The sequence below is a fragment of the Pelophylax lessonae genome (assembly GCF_965119305.1).
Source record: "Pelophylax lessonae genome assembly, chromosome: 4".
NCBI classification, from domain to species: Eukaryota; Metazoa; Chordata; class Amphibia; order Anura; family Ranidae; genus Pelophylax; species Pelophylax lessonae.
This window is the reverse complement of record NC_138771.1, coordinates 190,596,481-190,616,323: the sequence shown is the minus strand read 5'-3', so window position 1 is coordinate 190,616,323 and position 19,843 is coordinate 190,596,481. Positions and strand designations below refer to the sequence as shown.

Genomic DNA, 19,843 nt, shown 5'->3' with positions numbered 1-19,843 from the left:
CAAGCAGTGGCGGCTGGTGAAGTTTTAAGATGGGGGGGCGCAAGACCCCGCCCTTCCATTTTGACCCCTCCCATTTCTCAGAAGCCCCACCCCTTATAGACTCCACCCATTTTGTCCCCTGTATTTTACTTGCGTGAACAAATTCTCCCAATATATCACATACTAAGGGGTCCATCAGTACTAGTATATCCCATAATAGGGAACAGGGGCCCTATTATGGGATATACTGTGAGAGACACCCTATTATGGGATACACTGACTGAGAGTGGCGCAAACCCCACAGTACAGACCCCCTAGCACAAACCCCACAGTACAGACCCCCTAGCGCAAACCCCACAGTACAGGCCCCCTAGCACAAACCCCACAGTACAGGCCCCCTAGCACAATCCCCACAGTATAGGCCCCCTAGCACAAACCCCACAGTACAGACCCCCTAGCACAAACCCCACAGTACAGACCCCCTAGCACTAATCCCAGAGTACAGGCCCCCTAGCACAAACCCCACAGTACATGCCCCCTTCAATGTAGTGACCAGTATACATGCCCCCTTTCAATGCAGTGACCAGCATACATGTCCCCAATGCAGTGACCAGTGTACATGTCCCCAATGCAGAGATCAGCGCACATGTCCCCAATTCAGAGATCAGCATGCGTGCTTCCAATGCAGTGACCAGCATACATGTCCCCAATACAGTGATCAGCATACATGTCCCCAATGCAGTGACCAGCGTACATGTCCCCAATGCAGTGACCAGCGTACATGTCCCCAATGCAGTGACCAGCGTACATGTCCCCAATGCAGAGATCAGTGTGCGTGCTTCCAATGCAGTGACCAGCATACCTGTCCCCAATGCAGTGACCAGCATACATGTCCCCAATGCAGTGACCAGTGTACATGTCCCCAATGCAGTGACCAGCATACATGCCCCCAATGCAGTGACCAGCATACATGCCCCCAATGCAGTGACCAGCATACATGTCCCCAATGCAGTGACCAGCATACATGTCCCCAATGCAGAGATCAGCGTGCATGCTTCCAATGCAGTGACCAGCATACATGTCCCCAATGCAGAGATCAGCGTGCGTGCCCCCAATGTAGTGACCAGCATACATGTCCCCAATGCAGTGACCAGCGTACATGTCCCCAATGCAGTGACCAGCATACATGTCCCCAATGCAGAGATCAGCGTGCATGCTTCCAATGCAGTGACCAGCATACATGTCCCCAATGCAGTGACCAGCGTACATGTCCTCAATGCAGCCAGTGACCAGTGCAATGTCCCCAATGCAGAGATCAGCGTGCGTGCCTCCAATGCAGCCAGTGACCAGTGCAATGTCCCCAATGCAGAGATCAGCGTGCGTGCCTCCAATGCAGCCGGTGACCAGTGCAATGTCCCCAATGCAGAGATCAGCGTGCGTGCCTCCAATGCAGCCAGTGACCAGTGCGATGTCCCCAATGCAGAGATCAGCGTGCATGCCTCCAATGCAGCCAGTGACCAGTGCGATGTCCCCAATGCAGAGATCAGCGTGCGTGCCTCCAATGCAGCCAGTGACCAGTGCGATGTCCCCAATGCAGAGATTAGCGTGCGTGCCCCCAATGCAGCCAGTGACCAGTGTGATGTCCCCAATGCAGAGATTAGCGTGTGTGCCCCCAATGCAGCCAGTGACCAGTGCGATGCCCCCAATGCAGAGATCAGCGTGCGTGCCCCCTTCAAAGCAGACACTTACCTAGTCACGGACGGCGTGCTGCTCTGAGTCGGCCCGGGGCGGCGGCGGGATGCGGTGCGGTGACGCGATCTTCATCTTCCGGCGGCGGGATGCGGCTCTCCTGTCTCTTCTTCTCCGGCGGGCGGGAACTGAAGGTGAACGTGACGCCGGGGCGGTGCACCGCCCCCATGCGTCACGTCACCAGGTCCGATGTTCTCCTGTGATTGGTCCAGGCTGCACTCTGGACCAATCACAGCCTGGACATCGTAAAAGGTGGGTGTCTCAGGGCGCATTGCTCTGCACCCCGACACGCCCCCAGAAGAGCGCCAATCGGCGCCTCTGCCGGGCGGGGGTGGGGTCAAAAACCCCACCCCCCCATACCCAGCACACAGTCCGGCGCCCCTAGTGGGCGAAAACTTTATTTTTTTTAAATCTTTTTTACTGCTTTGTTTGGGGGGGGGCGGCGCCCCTGCGCCCTCTATGGGCGGGCCGCCACTGCTGCCAAGTATAAGCACTGATCATTCAAGAATCCTTTGCTGATGAATGTTTTACTAGCTAAACTAGTTTTTCATGTATTCATAATACAATTTTAATTGGTAAGAAATTTCCAAGCACCTAACTATAGTTGGATTTTTAGAGAAACAAACTTTGTTGCGAGACTTTAAACATTTAATTGATAGACTGAATAAATATAGTAGGTTATTTTAGACCCTGTGATAAAATAAAATGCTGCTGATGATTTCTGTATGCACTGAAGATGTCAGCAGCTATAGTTCTCTAGTCTGAAAACATTTGCGTCACATTTTGGCTGGGTTTGGTGAGTAGCTTGGACATAGGCCTCAAGGCAGCTGCCGCAGCTATGGCGGGGCAAGGAATATTCATCATTTTTGACATATAAGGCCTGGAATAAATAAGGAAACTGTTGTCATTTGAGATCAGTTTCATTGTCAACTCTATAAAATAACTCAAAGTCAGTTTTTCTAGCTAAGTGTTATTGCTGTTATAGTTGAGAACAAAGAAGTACTTATCAAAAAAATGGTGTGCCAAATGGAAAACACGTTTGTTGTGAGATTTATTTCCCTGAATTGTTGATAAAAATCTGTTTGGTTTGTAAGTTTGCCCTTTAAGAAGTAATGTTTCACCAAATGAATGCAAGTGCCTTATACCATGTATGCTTCTTTTTTGAAATAACAGATAACGCCAGGATTAATCAAATAAAATTAAGGCAGTGTGGTAACATTGTATTCAGCTATAAACAAGAAGTATTCCAGGGTCTATTTTGTTGTGTCTAGAGAGTATACAGTATCTCAAAAAAGTGAGTACACCCCTCACGTTTTTAGAAATATTTTATTATATCTTTTCATATGACAGCACTGAAGAAAAAGTAAATGTAAAGTAGTGAGTGTACAGCTTGTATAACAGTGTACATTTTCTGTCCCCTCAAAATAACTCAACACACAGCCATTAATGTCTAAACCACTGGCAACAAAAGTACACCCCTAAGTTAAAATGTCCAAATTGGACCCAAAGTGTCAATATTTTGTGTGGCCACCATTCTTTTCCAGCACTGCCTTAATCCTCCCGGGCATGGAGTTCACCAGAGCTTCACAGGTTGCCACTTGAGTCGACATCACAGAGCTGGTGGATGTTAGAGACCTTGCGCTCCTCCACCTTCCATTTAAGGATACCCCACAGACGCTCAATAGGGTTTAGGTCTGGAGACATGCTTGGCCAGTCCATCACCTTTACCCTCAGCTTCTTTAGCAAGGTAGTGGTAGTCTTGGAGGTGTGTTTGGGGTCATTATCATGTTGGAATACTACCCTGCAGCCCAGTCTCCGAAGAGAGGGGATCATGCTTTGCTTCACTATGTCACAGTACATGTTGGTATTCATGGTTCCCTCAATAAACTTTAGCTCCCCAGTGCCGGCAGCACTCATGCAGCCCCAGACCATGAAACTCCCACCATCATGCTTGACTGTAGGCAAGAGACACTTGTTTTTGTACTCCTCACCTGGTTGCGGCCACACACACTTGACACCATCTGAACCAAATAAGTTTATCTTTGTCTTATCAGACCACAGGATATGGTTCCAGTTATCCAAGTCCTTAGTCTGCTTGTCTTCAGCAAACTGTTTGTGGGTTTTCTTGTGCATCATCTTTAGAAGAGGTTTCCTTCTTGGACGACAGCCATGCAGACCAATTTGATGCAGTGTGCAGCGTATGGTCTGAGCACTGACAGGCTGACCCCCCACTCCTTCAACCTCTGCAACAATGCTGGCAGCACTCATACGTCTATTTCCCAAATATGACGCTGAGCATGCGCACTCAACTTCCTTGGTTGACCATGATGAGGCCTATTCTGAGTGAAACCTGTCCTGTTAAACCGCTGTATGGTCCTGGCCACCATGCTGCAGCTAAGTTTAAGGGTCTTGGCAATCTTCTTATAGCCTAGGCCATCTTTATGTAGAGCAACAACTCTTTTTTCAGATCCTCAGAGAGTTCTTTGCCATGAGGTGCCATGTTGAACTTCCAGTTACCAGCATGAGAGAGTGAGAGCGATAACACCAAATTTAACACACCTGCTCCCCATTCACACCTGAGACCTTGTAACACTAACGAGTCACATGACACCGGGGAGGGAAAATGGCTAATCGGGCCCAATTTTGACATTTTCACTTAGGGGTGTACTCACTTTTGTTGCCAGTGCTTTAGACATTAATAGCTGTGTGTTGAGTTATTTTGAGGGGACAGCAAATTTACACTGTTATACAAGCTGTACACTCACTACTTTACATTGTAGCAAAGTGTAATTTCTTCAGTGTTGTCACATGAAAAGTTATAATAAAATATTTACAAAAATGTGAGGGTAGTACTCACTTTTGTGAGATATTGTATATTACTATAAGTAGACATTTTCCAGAGATTCTGGCTTTACATCTGTTACACAGCTGTTATTTGGGGGGTGTCTACCTTTTTAGCATCATGTAATTTTCTCTACCCTGTCCAGTATGCGTGATTCCTTGAGATCGAAATTGGGTAAATACACTGAAGGTATTTAGTCTACTAAAGCACTATGGGGTTGAGTCACTAAAATTGAAGAGTACAAAATCTGGTGCAGCTTTGCATAGAAACCAATTGGCTTCCAGTTTTTTTGTAAAAGCTTGATTAAATAAGCTGACGTTAGAAGCTGATTGGCTACCATGTGCAGCTGTACCACATTTTGCAGTCTCCAGTTTTAGTAAATGAACCCCTGTGTATCATAAACAATTGGCAATTTATTTTAAATAAAATACTTGTTCCTCGCTACATCTCAGTGCTGCTGATCTTGCTCAACCTCTTTAACCACTTGCCGACCAGTCACTGGGACTGTACTGCGGCAAAGTGGCTTGATTCCGTCCAGCGACGTAGACCTACGTCGCTGGACTCCTCCCCCTGTAGGCGGCGCTCGCGCGCCGCCGGAGGCATGCTCCCGCGCCACCGGAGGCGCGCTCCTGCTGTTTTCAGTCACAGCGGGAGTCGGGCCAGGGGAGGAGCGGCGGCGATCGCCGCTGCTCTTCCCCGATTGTCGGGGAATCGAGTTTGGAGATCCGCCCGCTTGTGTAAACAGAGCGGGCGGATCTCCTAAGTGACAAGGAGTGACAGATTGCAGTGTTCAGCATAGCTGAACATGCGATCTGTCCCTGTGTCACTCAGTCACCTCCCCCCACACACGTTAGTAAGCACCAGGCATACATTAACCCCTCCCTCTCCAATAAAGTTAACCCCTTCCCTACCAGTGTCATTTTTACAGTAACAGTGCATATTTATAGCACTGATTACTGTAAAAATGTCACCGGTACCCCCAAAAGTGTCACAAATGTCAGTCAAGGGTCCGATCTGTCCGCCGCAATGTCGCAGTCCCACAAAAAAAATCGCAGATCGCCGCCATTACGCGTTAAAAAAAACCCACCAAAAATGACAGAAATCTTTCCCTTAGTTAGTAAACGCAATAACTTTTGCGCAAACCAATCAAAATACGCTTATTGTGATTTTTTTTACCAAACATGGGTAGCAGAAAACAAATTGGCCAATAATTTAAAAAAATTTTGATTTTTACATTTTTTTGGGGGGGAATTTCATATAAAAAAATGTTAAAAATATTGTTCTTTTTTCAAAATAAACGCTATTTTTTTGTTTATAGCGCAAAAAGTAAAAATCGCACAGGTGATCAAATACCACATAAAGAAAGCTCTGTTTGTGGGAAAAAAAGGACGTCAATTTTGTTTGGGTACGGCGTCGCACGACCGCGCAATTGTCAGTTAAAGTCGCACAGCACCGAATCGCAAAAAGTGGCCTGGACGCAAGACAGCAAAATCCTCCGGTGGTAAAGTGGTTAAAGCAATATCCAATCAACATGCATGCAGTCTAGTTGTGTGGCATTTCTCAGGATGAGTTCCCAGCTGGTGACAAAAGTGGACAATGCCTGGGTAATGTGGTGCTGAAATGACCACATATAGTCTCCATCAGAAGCCCCTCGTCTCAGGGTGAGAATGGGACAGGGACACAGCTTTGCTACGCTGTTTTAGGAAAAGCTTGAACAATGACCTTCGTGGAAGGCTCACTAGATATTATTTAAATGACAGATACAGATTTAAAAAGATTAAAAATGCAATCACCATGTTAAAACGTATATTTTAGAGATTGAGTTTACATATCCTTGAACATTTGTGTGGATTTCAACTTTATACTATATCTCACATTATTTTAACTAGCGATTGGAAAGAGGCGATATGGATGATTTAGGAAACTTTGATTCATCTACAGTGAGAGAAGGCGAAGATGCTGTATCACAGTTGCCACAAAAAGCTATTCTCAAGGTAAAAGTCCATTTTTATTTGCACTGATGTTAGTGTTTGTGTACAATACACGCAATTTATATATGCCAGTTCACATCTGGATACCTACAGTAAATCTACTTAATCCATGCATTTCTTCAAGCAAAGTTCTTGTGAAATGTTTTGTGCATTTCTTTATTGTTTTGATAAAGAACGTATGTTAAGTTTGGTATGGGTGAGTCATATTATAAGGCATGCTTCATTTGGCAGTAGACAGTTTCTTTTTTATTGTTCAGAGCACATCATAAATCTGATTTAATTTGAAAGTCATTCAACCCACAATACATATGACCTAACACATATGTTTATTATGATAAGACTATGTTGTGTCTTCCTTAAAAGTGAAGCAGTGACATTGACCAATCTACTTTTTTTAATCAGCAATGTTCCAGACTTGTTTTCATATTTCAGCTATTGGTCTATTAATTTGCACACATTATTACTTATGCTACAGAAGCGAGATGTATGTTTTTTTGTGGGACAAACAAAGCTTTGTTTTGATGGTCTTGTCTTTGAAGAGTTAGTTATTTAATTTTGGAATATAAAAAATAAAAAGTATATTTTCCTGTGAAGGACCTAGGTTGTAACATACACCCAAAGGTGAGGGTGCAGGATCTGCTGTCATTTGATATAAAGCTCCCAATTTTTCAGCAGCTCTTCTAGCACTGATTGTTTGAGACAAGACTATGTAGAATTTTTTTTTTTTTTTTTAATTATTAACATGCAACCGAAAACAATATTACAGAATCCGCAAACTTTCAATTGTAAAACGAATTGTTTGGAAACTACTGTATCACTGGTCAAACAGGAAAAAGTGTATTATAACTTAATTTGAAAATAATTAACAAGTTTGCAGCCAAATTTGGATAAATTGAATAGGAACTAGAAAAATGTGGACTTTTTAGGCACCAATAGTAAAAATCACATAATTTATTTATTGTACAAAAAACAAAATAAAAGCACATAACATCACAATAAAAAAAAACATATGGGATAGAAGCCATCAACCAAACTGCAGGTAGTCTGTAACTGAAAGACCTCTGAAGTATCAGGCTCCCTCAGTGGCTGTCAATGCGGATAAGGTTGAATAGAAAAATGGATGCAGGTTCAAGCACTACATGTTTTGCGACAAGTCGCTTCTTCAGGAGCTCACCTGAACATAAATAGACAAAATCAAAAGTGAATACAACTCATAATAGATATACAAGCATTATTGTCATAACAGGTAATAAGGGATATTCCCATAAGACAAGACTCGCTGTGCCATAGGTCGTGATAGAAACTGGCAAGCAAAAAAGGGTATAGGATGGACATGGGAACACACCCCAGTATAAATGATATATAGCCTATACATATCGTCCTAATAAAGGACAAATAAGGAACAGAGGAAAGAAAAAGGGGGAGTTATAGAGTGTGGAGGAGTACATCCGATTGGTGCCCAGATATAAAAGGGGAAGAAAGAATATTCCTACAAAAATACATATTAATACACATTATTATGTATATTTTGGGGTATGTGTCTTTTATATTCCCCTTTTTTGTAGGAATATTCTTTCTTCCCCTTTTATATCTGGGCACCAGTCGGATGTACTCCTCCACATTCTATAACTCCCCCTTTTTCTTTCCTTTGTTCCTTATTTGTCCTTTATTAGGATGATATGTATAGGCTATATATCATTTATACTGGTGTGTGTTTCCATGGCCATCCTATACCCCTTTTGCATGCCAGTTTTTATCACGACCTATGGCACAGCGAGTCTTGTCTTATAGGAATATCCCTTAATACCTGTTATGACAATAATGCTTATATATCTATTATGAGTTGTATTCACTTTTGAGTTTGTCTATTTATGTTCAGATGAGCTCCTGAAAAAGCGAAATGTCGCGAAACATGTAGAGCTTGAACCTGCATCCATTTATCTATTCAACCTTATCCGCATTGACAGCTACTGGGGGACCCTGATACTTCAGAGGTCTTTCAGTGGCAGACTACCTGCAGTTTGGTTGATGGTTTCTATCCCATATGGTTTTATAATTGTGATGTTATGTGCTTTTATTTTGTTTTTTGTACGATAAATAAATTATGTGATTCTTACTATTGGTACCTAAAAAGTCCATGTTTTCTAGTTCCTATTCAATTTACTTAAGGGATGTGGCACAAAGTATTATGTTATATGCACTCGTGGTACCACCCCACAGTAATGTAAACCCCCCATCCCCCCTTTCTCTGTCAAATTTGGCTAAAACCTACTTTATAATTGTTACATGTCCCCATTCACATAGCATACCATAAAAATAAAGAATTCAATTGCAGCTTACCTTTTTTAAATGCTTTATTCTAGACCAACCAACAAGGAAAAATCCTACTAATTTCCCTTTGTTTATAAGGAGGCTAAGCAGTTGTGTTTGCCATACCTAACCCTGTCAGTACTTTGCATGCAGATCTTCATTATCAATTCTAACTACATTTTTCTATCCCTGTTTCCTTCACATACTGTTGCTTCATATATCAAATGCTTCAAGTCATTAATAAAACGGAAATAACAGCAACCATACAAATAGAAAACATAGTATTAAATTATGCATTTGGAAGCATAGACCAGTAACCGTGTTCCAAGTTTGTGTGCATTACATTAGCATTAGAAACCTGCCAACTTCACAGCAGAACATGTTGCTGTAATATATTACATATTTACATTGTGGTTAGAGACACAGTCCCAGTTTTATTTTTCCCACCCTTCATCTTTTGTATTTATTCCATATGCTTCCACACTGTGCTTTATTGTTTTATATTTCTACAGATATTTGCTGTCATGGATTTGATAGATCTTGCAAGAAGTGCTCAAGTGTGTCGATCTTGGAAGATAATAACACAAAATAGTTTTCTTTGGAATAGTGTAAGTATGATGTATTGTTCATGATTTCCAAAATGTATACATCACATACAGTATGACTGTAAGGGTCCTTTCACACAAACGATCCGATCAGATCTGCCTGTCAGTTTTTCAGGCGGACCTGATCGGATGCCCCGTGCATCTCTATGAGGCAGCGGATGTCAGCGGAGACATCTCCGCTGACACCCACTGCTATCCGATCCGATCCTGTCCGTTTAATCCGGACGGATGGAAACCCTATTTTCCATCCGTCCAGCGGATCGGATTGGATGGGATCAGATGAGAACGGACAGGTGGTCCATTCTCCTCTGATTCCCTCCATAGAGAACAGCGTGGATCTGACAGCTCCATCTCCGCACACAGAGCAGAGACGGAGCTGTCATCCGCCTGCTCAGCGGGGATTGGCAGATCGATTCCCGCTGAGCAGAACAGAGTCCATCGGCAGATGCGGACCGTGTGAAAGGACCCTAAAGGTTTTCTTTTTTCCAAGTAGTGCTAGTACTAATAGTACTTTACTAGTTACTACTACTACTACTACTAGTTAGTCCTATTAACCTCGAATTGCTGTAATGCTGAAGAGGTTTAATCACTAAACATTATTGACCTGAGGAAGCCAGTTAGATGGTAAAAATGGTGAAACATTCTGTTTTTCAAGAAGCATGTCCAAGTAACTTTTTTTTAATAGCTGTAAGTCACATAAGTGCTCATTCAGTAAAAATATAAATATGCACTCCCAAACAACCACCATGTGTCCAACATTTACGTTGTAGGCCCTGTCATTTTGTCATGTGATGCCACCTCCTGTAGGTGGCTATATCTTGTCCTTCATTTTGTCCTCAGCAAATCCTGCACCTGCTTTATTGTAAGGTAAGGTTTAACTGTTAATCGTAATGGCTAGAGTAAGGGTTGTGTTAAAGCAGTATTAAACCCAAAAATGAAATTGTTTTACATTGCAGCTTACCAATTCTTAGATGTAGCGGCTGTATTAGTTTTCTCCTTTTAGGCTTTTTTCCATTATTTTCATCTAGAGATCCAGTCAGTAAGTCTGACTGAAGTTTTTTTTGTTTTTTATTTCTTTTGTAGCAGATTAGCCTGTCCATACAAAGTAGCAGTTAAAGGGTTGAGACAAACCATTTAACAGGGACAGGGGTGCCTACAATGTTCAGCATTTATTTATTGATGTAAAAATGTTATCCCAAAAGGGAAAAAAATGATTGCAGTAACTGCTTATACATTGTTAGAGGGAGTTCAGCTTCAGTTTGTTAGTCAAGTCCATCTAAATCTGCTAATCCAGCACTACCCTCCCCCAGACTGACAATGCTGCTATCCAGAGGTGTCTGCTTTACAACTTTATCCAGAATGCAGACACCCTAAGAAAGGGAGTGTGTTAAGGGCCTGATCATCAGAGGATATAAAGTTAACAAAAAGGTAAAAAGTAAAAAAAAAAAAAAAAGGAAAACGAATGCAGCTACCACATCCAACAATTGGGAAGCTGCAATATATTACATTTTTTATTTCGGTTTATTACCACTTTCAATGTTAAGGGTTCATTTGAGTGGTTAACTCATATGGCTCTGGTGAATACAGAATTAGGTGTTAGGGCAGGTAAAGGTTTAGGGTCAGGGACCTTAAGGTGTACCCTTTATTTTAAACTTGGTAAGGTAAGATGAGAAACTGAATAATAAAATTGTTCATAATATCAAATATAGGTGGGTTAGAGCAGAAAATATGATGTTTTAAGGATAAATATTAAACTGACAGATTGGGTTATGGGAAGGACTCCATTGTGTGGTAAAGGCAGGTGGGCACTGTAATGGTCGTGTGTGCCCCAAGCACTGTGAATGGTAATACTTTTATCTACTTCCTTTTGTTGTCTTTATTTAGTTGCATGTTTACTTGCAAAGTCCTTTTTCACATTAGTTTGTTGTCTATTACTTTATCTAGATCGATTTTTCCTCAGTGAGGCACCGTATTCAAGACAGATTTGTGGTGAATATCTTACGCAAGTGTCGCCCCTATGTTATACGTTTAAATCTCCGCAGATGTTCTTCTCTTCTCTGGTCTACATTTAAAGGCATAGGTAAGAAGTATCTTTTTTGCCTACTGAGACCTTACTGGACATTTTTTAATATGCTACTAAGTTCACTCACCAGGCTATTTATCTCTGGCAATGCCACAAAGATACCTTACCCTTATTTACTATATGAGAAAATGCAGTTGCATATGAAGTTTGTGTGTATACTTGTCCTAGGACAATGCACGTGGGAATTTACTAACGCCAAGGATACCCTCTATGTTCATATCTACCTGATTTAAAGCAAAAACTAGAACCATGTGCCTGAATTGGCAAAATAATAATAAAGATAGATGACTATGTGTGAATTAACACTGATTTTTACGGAAGAGATATGTCTGTCTCACAGCTCACTGGACCCTAAAGCTTCACTTTTATTGTTACAAAATGAAAGTGATTGTAAAGTCTTATGTTTTTTTTAAATAACAAACATGTTATACTTACTTGCTCTGTGCAGTAGTTTTGCACAGGACAGCCCAGATCCTCCTCTTCTCGAGTCCCTCTTCGCTGCTCCTGGCTCTTCTCTCCTGTTGAGTGCCCCCACAGCAAGCAGCTTCCTATGGGGACACCCGAGCTGCAGCTCTGTGTGTCCATTCAGACACAGAGCTGTGGTTAAATCCCACCCCCTCTCTCATCTGATTGCCTAACTTTGATTGACAGCAGCGTGAGCCAATGGTGCCACTGCTGTGCCTCAGCCAATCAGTAGGGAGAATCCCCAACGGGTGAGGGACTCGTGGACATTGCTGGATAGAGATGGGGCTCAGGTAAGCATTAGGGGGTGCTGGGGGTGCTTCTGCACACAGAAGGTTTTTTATCCTAATGCATAAAATGCATTAAGATAAAAAAAAACCTTCTGTCTTTACAACTCCTTTAAAATGAAAACACGGAAATTGGTGAAATATATAATTGTGTAGTAACTCCTACAGGTGTATGCTGGGAAATACGTAGTTGAGAGCAGACTGTAAAGTTTTTCCTAAAAGGGTAACTACCTCTAGCCAAACTTGACTCATCTTAAGAGTTCAAACTGTGACTCTGTAATCACTCTACCTTATGAAAAAATCTTAATTCAAATCCCAGCACACCCTGATAAATCACAAAGCACTAAATAAATGAAAAGCTCCAAACCCCAATACTCAACATGTTTTGCCCTAAATAAAGGGCTTCATTAGAACTGAAAAAGTGTTGTGAAGAAACAGAATGTTAACCAACACATGAAATATTGGCGGAAGCCATTTTATTACTTTCATTTATAACTGCGATTCGTCACTTCCTGGCTTTTGCAATGATTCCTGGGAGCTGAACGTCATCGCTCCCAGGAATCAATGCGCCTGCACCGGCCCCGACGTCAGTTCCGGGGCGCGCGCGTCATCCCCTTTTAAACAGCTTTTGGGCATGCCCAGAAGCTGTGGAGGGATGACGCGCACGCGCTGGAAGTGACGGCGGGGCCGGTGCAGTGCATCATGGGACTGAAGAAGAAGGAAGAGGACGCAGAAGAGGATCGCGCTGGCTTCAAGCTGCCCACACCTGAGATGGCAGCGCTGGAGAATACTTTTTCAAGGTAAGTATTTCTCCGAAAAAGTTAGTTGCAACCCGGGACAATTCAGAGGCTAGCCATTGTGGAATGTACTAGCCCTGACTGTCCCGGGGGTATTTTTAGTAAAAAAAGTATCCCCTGGGTGGAACTCCGCTTTAACCATCACTCAAGACACACATTTTGCCAGTCTAGACATAGAAGTACTTTATAAAAATATCCAACCTCATCTAAGGTTACATGCTTGTGCATATTTTTTACAAACCAGAAAGAGGGATTTTCAGAACACAACCTACCTGTGTTCTTGAACTATTACAGTTTATTCTTGAACACAACTATTTTTTGTTTAATAGTACTATGTTCTAGTAGGTTGTCAGCCCTGCAATGGGAAGGTGTGTATCCCCCGCCATATGCCAATCTTTTTTTAGGTTGTGGGAGAACATGATTGTGTTAATGGATGAAATGCAAAATCACACATCTAGATTCTTGCTTTGGACAAGGTTCATAGATGACTTGTTCATACTATGGACTGGCAGCAGTCAGGCGTTTAAACAGTTTGTGGAAGTACTTAACTCCACTACTATCTACTTCACTAGTGAAATCCAAAGTGATTCAAAGAAAAGATCTGTAGGGGTAAAGGAGGGAAAATTTTAATTACAATATACTGAAAGCCAACATCTACTAACAAATTCTTGCATTGGACCAGCCATACCCCTAAATGCCTTAAAAGAGGTATCCCAACTGGACAATTTTTGCGTGCAAGCCATAACTGCTCATCATAGTGTAATTTTCTTAATGCAAGCGGGACTCTCTTGAGAAATTTTTTTGATTGTGGCTATCCCAAAAAGGACTTATCTCAATCATTCTGCAGGGCCAGGGATGCTTTTTATTAGGGAACAAAAGGAGGAATGTTAATCCAGAGAGATTTTTTAAATTTAACGTGAAAATATGGTCTCATAAAGAACACAAAATGTATATTATGCGTGTATTGTGGAAATGCAGGGAATTAAAGTGGTGTAAATAATATCCGCAAAATGGCACCTTTGATAGTTCGAGGTTAAATGGTGTATAAGTTCCATCCTAGTGGTGAGCTGTGGTAATGCACAACCCAGTATTTCACTACTGTATAAGGAAACAGTACTGCAATGCACACGTGTGACGTGATGATGTCATTATGCTGGAGTGTGTGTATGCACGATGACATGGGCATATGCACATAGCATGCATTATGATGTAATTAAGGTAATCTAGAGCAATTACAAATAAAGACCAGAAAATGGCAGCCACTATAATTTAATTGATAATTTGACCTGAGGAAAAGCCAAACCTTTATTTAGGGTGAAACATGTTGAGTTTTAGGGTTTTTCATTTATTTAGTGCTTTGGTTGTGATTTGCGGGGTTGTGCTGGGATTTGAATTTAGAAAGTTTTTTTGAGTTTGAGTACAGAGTCACAGTTTGGACGCTTAAGATAAATCAAGATTAGTTGGAGGTAGTTACCTCTTTAGAAAATACTTTACATTCAGGAGGCCAATGGCGTTTGTTCATTGGCTGGTATCACAGGGCGGGAGGTTTCTGGGCGCAGTGCTCTTCGCCCTGAAGACAACATGAAACAGGCCATTTGGGACCTCAGGTTCTTTTCACGTGCTTGTGAGGGGTTGACGGACCTGGTGGAGACCTGTTGGTCTGGGGCCCCACACAGTGCACGGCCACACATGGAGTGATTGATTTTTGGTTGACTAATAGTATGATTACCATTTTTTTAGCTTTGAGACTTTGAAGTGTGTTAGTCATATTGTTAGTTATTTAGAAATGGATCATTTTGATATTTGATTGTGCAGGCTAGGAGGGCAACGCCCCTGTGCCCCTTGTGGACCGGCTGCCACTGCCGATTTGTCATTTAAAACCTTACTTATGTTACCAATTGCCATACATACGAAACTCATTGCATCTCTTATGCTTTTGTCAACCATTCCCTAAAACTCCAATAAAAAATTATTGAACAAGAGAGATAAATATATTTAATATGTAAAAATGCAATATGGGTGGCCATGCTAATAATTTATAAAGACCATTTTAAAGTCAAGCGCTATATATATCTTAAAGTGTGCCTTAAAACTAAATTAGCAAAGTGTGCCTCAATTAGCATGAAACTGGTATACTTTATTGTGGATGATTTATTGCATGATTACAAAATATGCTACAAAACACAGAATCCTATATACACATCTCAATGCCATATGTACATTTATTATAACAAAGAACATTTCCTTTAATAATACTAGGTTTGTATTTTAACTTCTTTCAAATAACCTGTATTGAATTATCATGCTTCACATAAAGGCCTCTGGAAAATGTCACAAATGTGATTTGTGGGAGTCATATTGCAAACATCCATAAAGAAGAGAATTACAAAGTACACATGGGTCCTCGCTTCGGCAGGACATATACTGAAATTGGAACGATACAAAGTACACATGGTACACAAATCAGTGTTTGATTGTCAGGAACTGTTAATAGTAGGAGATAGTGACTTTTGTCCTTTTTCTTAATTGTACTTATTAGACACATTCCAGTCTAGCCAATGCAACTTTTGCCAATGCATTTTTTGCCAAATGATCCTTTTTTGAATTTTTATGCATACTCATCTTGATAAAGATTTGGTATGCTTTAAAAACTACCCTAAAAATATACCTTGACATGTTTCACAATGTTGGTGACCAGCACTGATAATTAAGATGATATCTATAGCTGCACAGTTTATGCCAATGTGTTATGGCTTTGACATACCAATGGTCTTCCAATATCACCTCCTGAATAAATATTGCCTCTGAACCCAGTTTGGCAGAACTTATGGGAAGCTGTCACATGGTTACATCCTAACTGGCCCAGTCAGCAGCTGTGCATACACAAAGGGGCCGGGATGTGCTTATGTAATTGACCTAATATGGCCACATAGCTATATTTGGTCAATGTAATTGGTCTAATATGGCCATGTGACCATGTTAGGTCATTAACATCATGAGCATCCCTACCTCTTTGTATTCTTGCAGCTGCAAAGTGGGGAATTCCCCGTCAACAGCTGATTGGGCTATTGGAGACTCAAAACATGTGACAGCTTCCCATAGGTTCTGCCAACCTGGGTTTGGAACAAGTTTAGACTAAACCCAGCTCATTCCTACTCCTGAAGGAAACTGCATTTCCAAATTACCTGCATACTCACCTAAGATTGGCTATACAGGACTTGTTTCTGCCCCAATCCAATTTTTTTTTTTTTTTAAAGCCCGAAGCGTGTGAAATCACACTCAAAAAAGACTTAGCACCCGGTGCATAAAAAAGTGCACACACGCAAACGTGAACACACAAAAACTGCACAGGGTGTACGAAAATGGTCTGGCCTCCGAAGAGGTTGGACCTATACCTTGATCCCCCGGGGCGCAAGACTCCTGACAGGGACTGAGGTACTTCCTATGGTTTGCCTGGCCGAGACCTGGCAAACCCCGTTCTCCAGGGGGACTGCCGAAACAGCCCACCCCAAGTACTGGGTGGGGCTCCCCCGAAGGGAGACCCCCATGAGAGAGGGCGAACTAAGCCAAAAGGCCATGTCCACCCCCTCCCAAGACTTTCAAGGTAGGCCCAGAGACCCACACCGTACTCGTCGTGCAGGAAGAGAAGAGTGATAGTGAAGTGACACACCACAAAGAAAAATACACACAAACAAAAAAGTGGGGAAGGGGAGGTGGAGGAGTGAATTAGTGCCTAAGTGAAAAACAAAGGCAGGCCTTCCGGCCGGAATAAAAATTCCTCTGGTCGAAGCCAAAAGGCCTTGCCCAAGAGGCAGGTGCTTAAAAAAAGTGTGTAGGTGCAGTGACCATGGTGCCGAAAAACTCAAGGCGAGCTGCCCCTCACCAGTGAGAATTAAGGCACCCCTGGGCTGCCACCCCAGGGGCACATACACTACGGGCTTTTTTCTACCCCGGCCCAATAGCCAGACCCAGTGTAGCCCTTACCTACCAGGAGGTTTGGAACGTGGACAGCTTAGGGTGAGCCTGCCTTCAACTGGGGACAAGCCTTTTGCAAGGCCAGATTCAACCCAGGAGGAAAGGCCCTCCCACCGCCATCCTAATTCCTCACCAATTACATCCAGGAGCAATACAGACCGGCCTCCACGACGAACCAGCCCTCTTGCTCCCTTCAAACTGGTAGGGGCGGACCCATTCAAATCAGAAGGCAACGGACCCATCCGGCTTTCTCTGACAGTGCCTACTTCCCGGTCCCCCAGTGACGTCTGGAGCGCCCCGGTTCATTTCAGCCCCTGCCGATACTAACCCTCAGGGTCCATACCAACTGATAAGAACAGATACTACACTTGATCTTAGCCAAAAGGCCGAGAAGCGATCTGCCCCAATCCAATTTTTTTTTTTTTTTTTTAAAGCCCGTAGCGTGTGAAACACACTCAAAAGACTTCACCCGGTGCATAAAAAAGTGCACACACACAAACGTGAGGAACACAAAAAGTGCACAGGGTGTGCGAACAAAGTGGTCTTCCCTCCGAAGAGGTAGGACCCGAACCTCGATCCCCCGGGGCGCAAGACTCCTGACAGGGATTTGAGGTACTCATGGTCTGTCTGGCCGAAACCAGACTGACCCCGTTCTTCAGGGGGACTGCCGAAACAGCCCCCACCGAGTACTAAGTGGGGCTCCCCCGAAGGGAGACCCCATGAGAGAGGGCGGACCAAGCCAAAAGGCCATATCCACCCCCTCCCAAGACTCAAGGTAGGGCCCGAGGACCCACACCCTACAAGTCGTGCAAAGTGAAAAAAGGTGATAGAAAAGTGACAAACCACAAAGAAAAGGCACACACAAACAAAAAGGTGGGGGAGGGGAAGTGGAGAGGTGAATTAGTGCCCTTGTGAAAATACAAAGGCAGGCCTTCCGGCCGGAATAAAAATTCCTCTGGTCGAAGCCAAAAGGCCTTGCCCAAGAGGCAGGTGCTTAAAAAAGTGTGCGTAGGTGCAGTGACCATGGTGCCGAAAAACTCAAGGCGAGCTGCCCCTCACCAGTGAGAATTAAGGCACCCCTGGGCTGCCACCCCAGGGGCACATACACTACGGGCTTTTTCTACCCCGGCCCAAAGGCCAGACCAAGCGTAGCCCTATCCTACCAGGAGGCATCAGAACTTTGGACAGCTTAGGGAGAACCTGCCTTCGACTGGGGACAAGCCTTTTGCAAGGCCAGACTCAACCCAGGAGGAAAGGCTCCCCCACCGCCACCGCCGTTCCTTACCAATCACATCCAGGAGCAGTACTAACTGGCCGCAGATCCAGTTTTCTCGCTCCCTTCAAACTGGTAGGGGCGGACCCATTCAAATCAGAAGGCAACGGACCCATCCGGCTTTCTCTGACAGTGCCTACTTCCCGGTCCCCCAGTGACGTCTGGAGCGCCCCGGTTCATTTCAGCCCCTGCCGATACTAACCATCAGGGTCCATACCAACTGATAAGAACAGATACTACACTTGATCTTAGCCAAAAGGCCGAGAAGCGATCTGCCCCAATCCAATGCCCAATATAATGCATGGGTAAGGACTGGAGCATTAAGGGGTAAGGAGTGATAAGGAGTATTTCTGTCTGTTGAAAATGCTCTATGTTGCTTATGGAGATTTTTGCACATGTAAAATGTTTGTGCAATAAAACCGATTCTTCCCTCTCAATGTGAGCAGATAGAAAAAAAGTGCTGACTGCAGCACCTGTGTCCATCAGGTTTATTCAGGAAGAAACAGTGGTCGGTCCTGGCACAATAGAGGACAGGTAGAGATCTCTTTACCCACTGTTCCTGGGGAGACATCGGCCCATCTTTTGCTGCCGACAGTTATATTGGCTATAGACAGGCACGTTTTTCCAATAAACTTTATGATGCTACTATTCATGTATTGACTGCTAAATACATAGAGCTACTGTTACACCATCGTTGCCCTTTGAAGATCATTCAGATTGCTTTTCGGGGGGCATTTGACAGGTGGTGGGGAAGCGTGATATTGTCTCCGCACCACATATATTAACTCCTAAACCCTTGTAAGGGAATTACGTTTGGCGGTACTGCTGGCCAAATGAGACAGTGGGAATCATTTCTGCTGCACCACGATACAAAGCATCATGGTCACTGCAAATGGACACCACCCCTCCGCTGGCTCTGCATCTTAAGGGGTAGCAGTGGGTGGTGAGAAAGCAGTGGGTGGGAGGTTATTAAAAGTGAAGTTTATCCACACAATTTTACCACCCCCAACCACAAGTGTAAATGAGCCCTAACTCTTCTTACAGTCTTGATTGGTTTATCCAGTGCAGGAAAGGGTTTGTTCCCTGAATAAAAAAAAAACTGTAAATGTTGATGGAAATACATTATATAATGGATTTCTTTAACTCAGCAGTGGATTGAGAAGTTTTGGCCTGGGAGGCAAATACAACCAAATTGCCCTTTCATTGTAAAGACAGATTCCTGTAAAAAAAAAGGTCAATACACAAAGGAGTGTATTTATAAAAAAAAGTTGCAGAGCTATTGATCCTGCAAAACTGCATATACATTAGTTCTGTGTGAATGCTGGCAAAATCGATTTTTACTATGCTATTTTCTCCCCAGCTCAGATGATATTCATTCATTCATTAGAATAGCATGCATCATGAATATACTGCATTATGACCACTAGATAGAAAAGATGAATATAGTAAAAAGGATTTATTTTTTTCTGATCCTCAGCTGCATTGATTTT

At 43.0% G+C, this 19,843-nt stretch overlaps 1 protein-coding gene across 1 annotated transcript in view; it reads left to right on the top strand.

Moving 5' to 3' along the window:
* The window catches only part of FBXL13 (F-box and leucine rich repeat protein 13), a 307,351-nt gene that overhangs the window by 66,527 nt on the left and 220,981 nt on the right, over positions 1-19,843 (top strand). Inside the window, exons 7-9 of the mRNA XM_082255154.1 lie at positions 6,460-6,564; positions 9,384-9,479; positions 11,421-11,556. Coding sequence (XP_082111280.1) covers positions 6,460-6,564; positions 9,384-9,479; positions 11,421-11,556 — 337 coding nt within the window. The remainder of the gene's footprint in view (positions 1-6,459; positions 6,565-9,383; positions 9,480-11,420; positions 11,557-19,843) is intronic.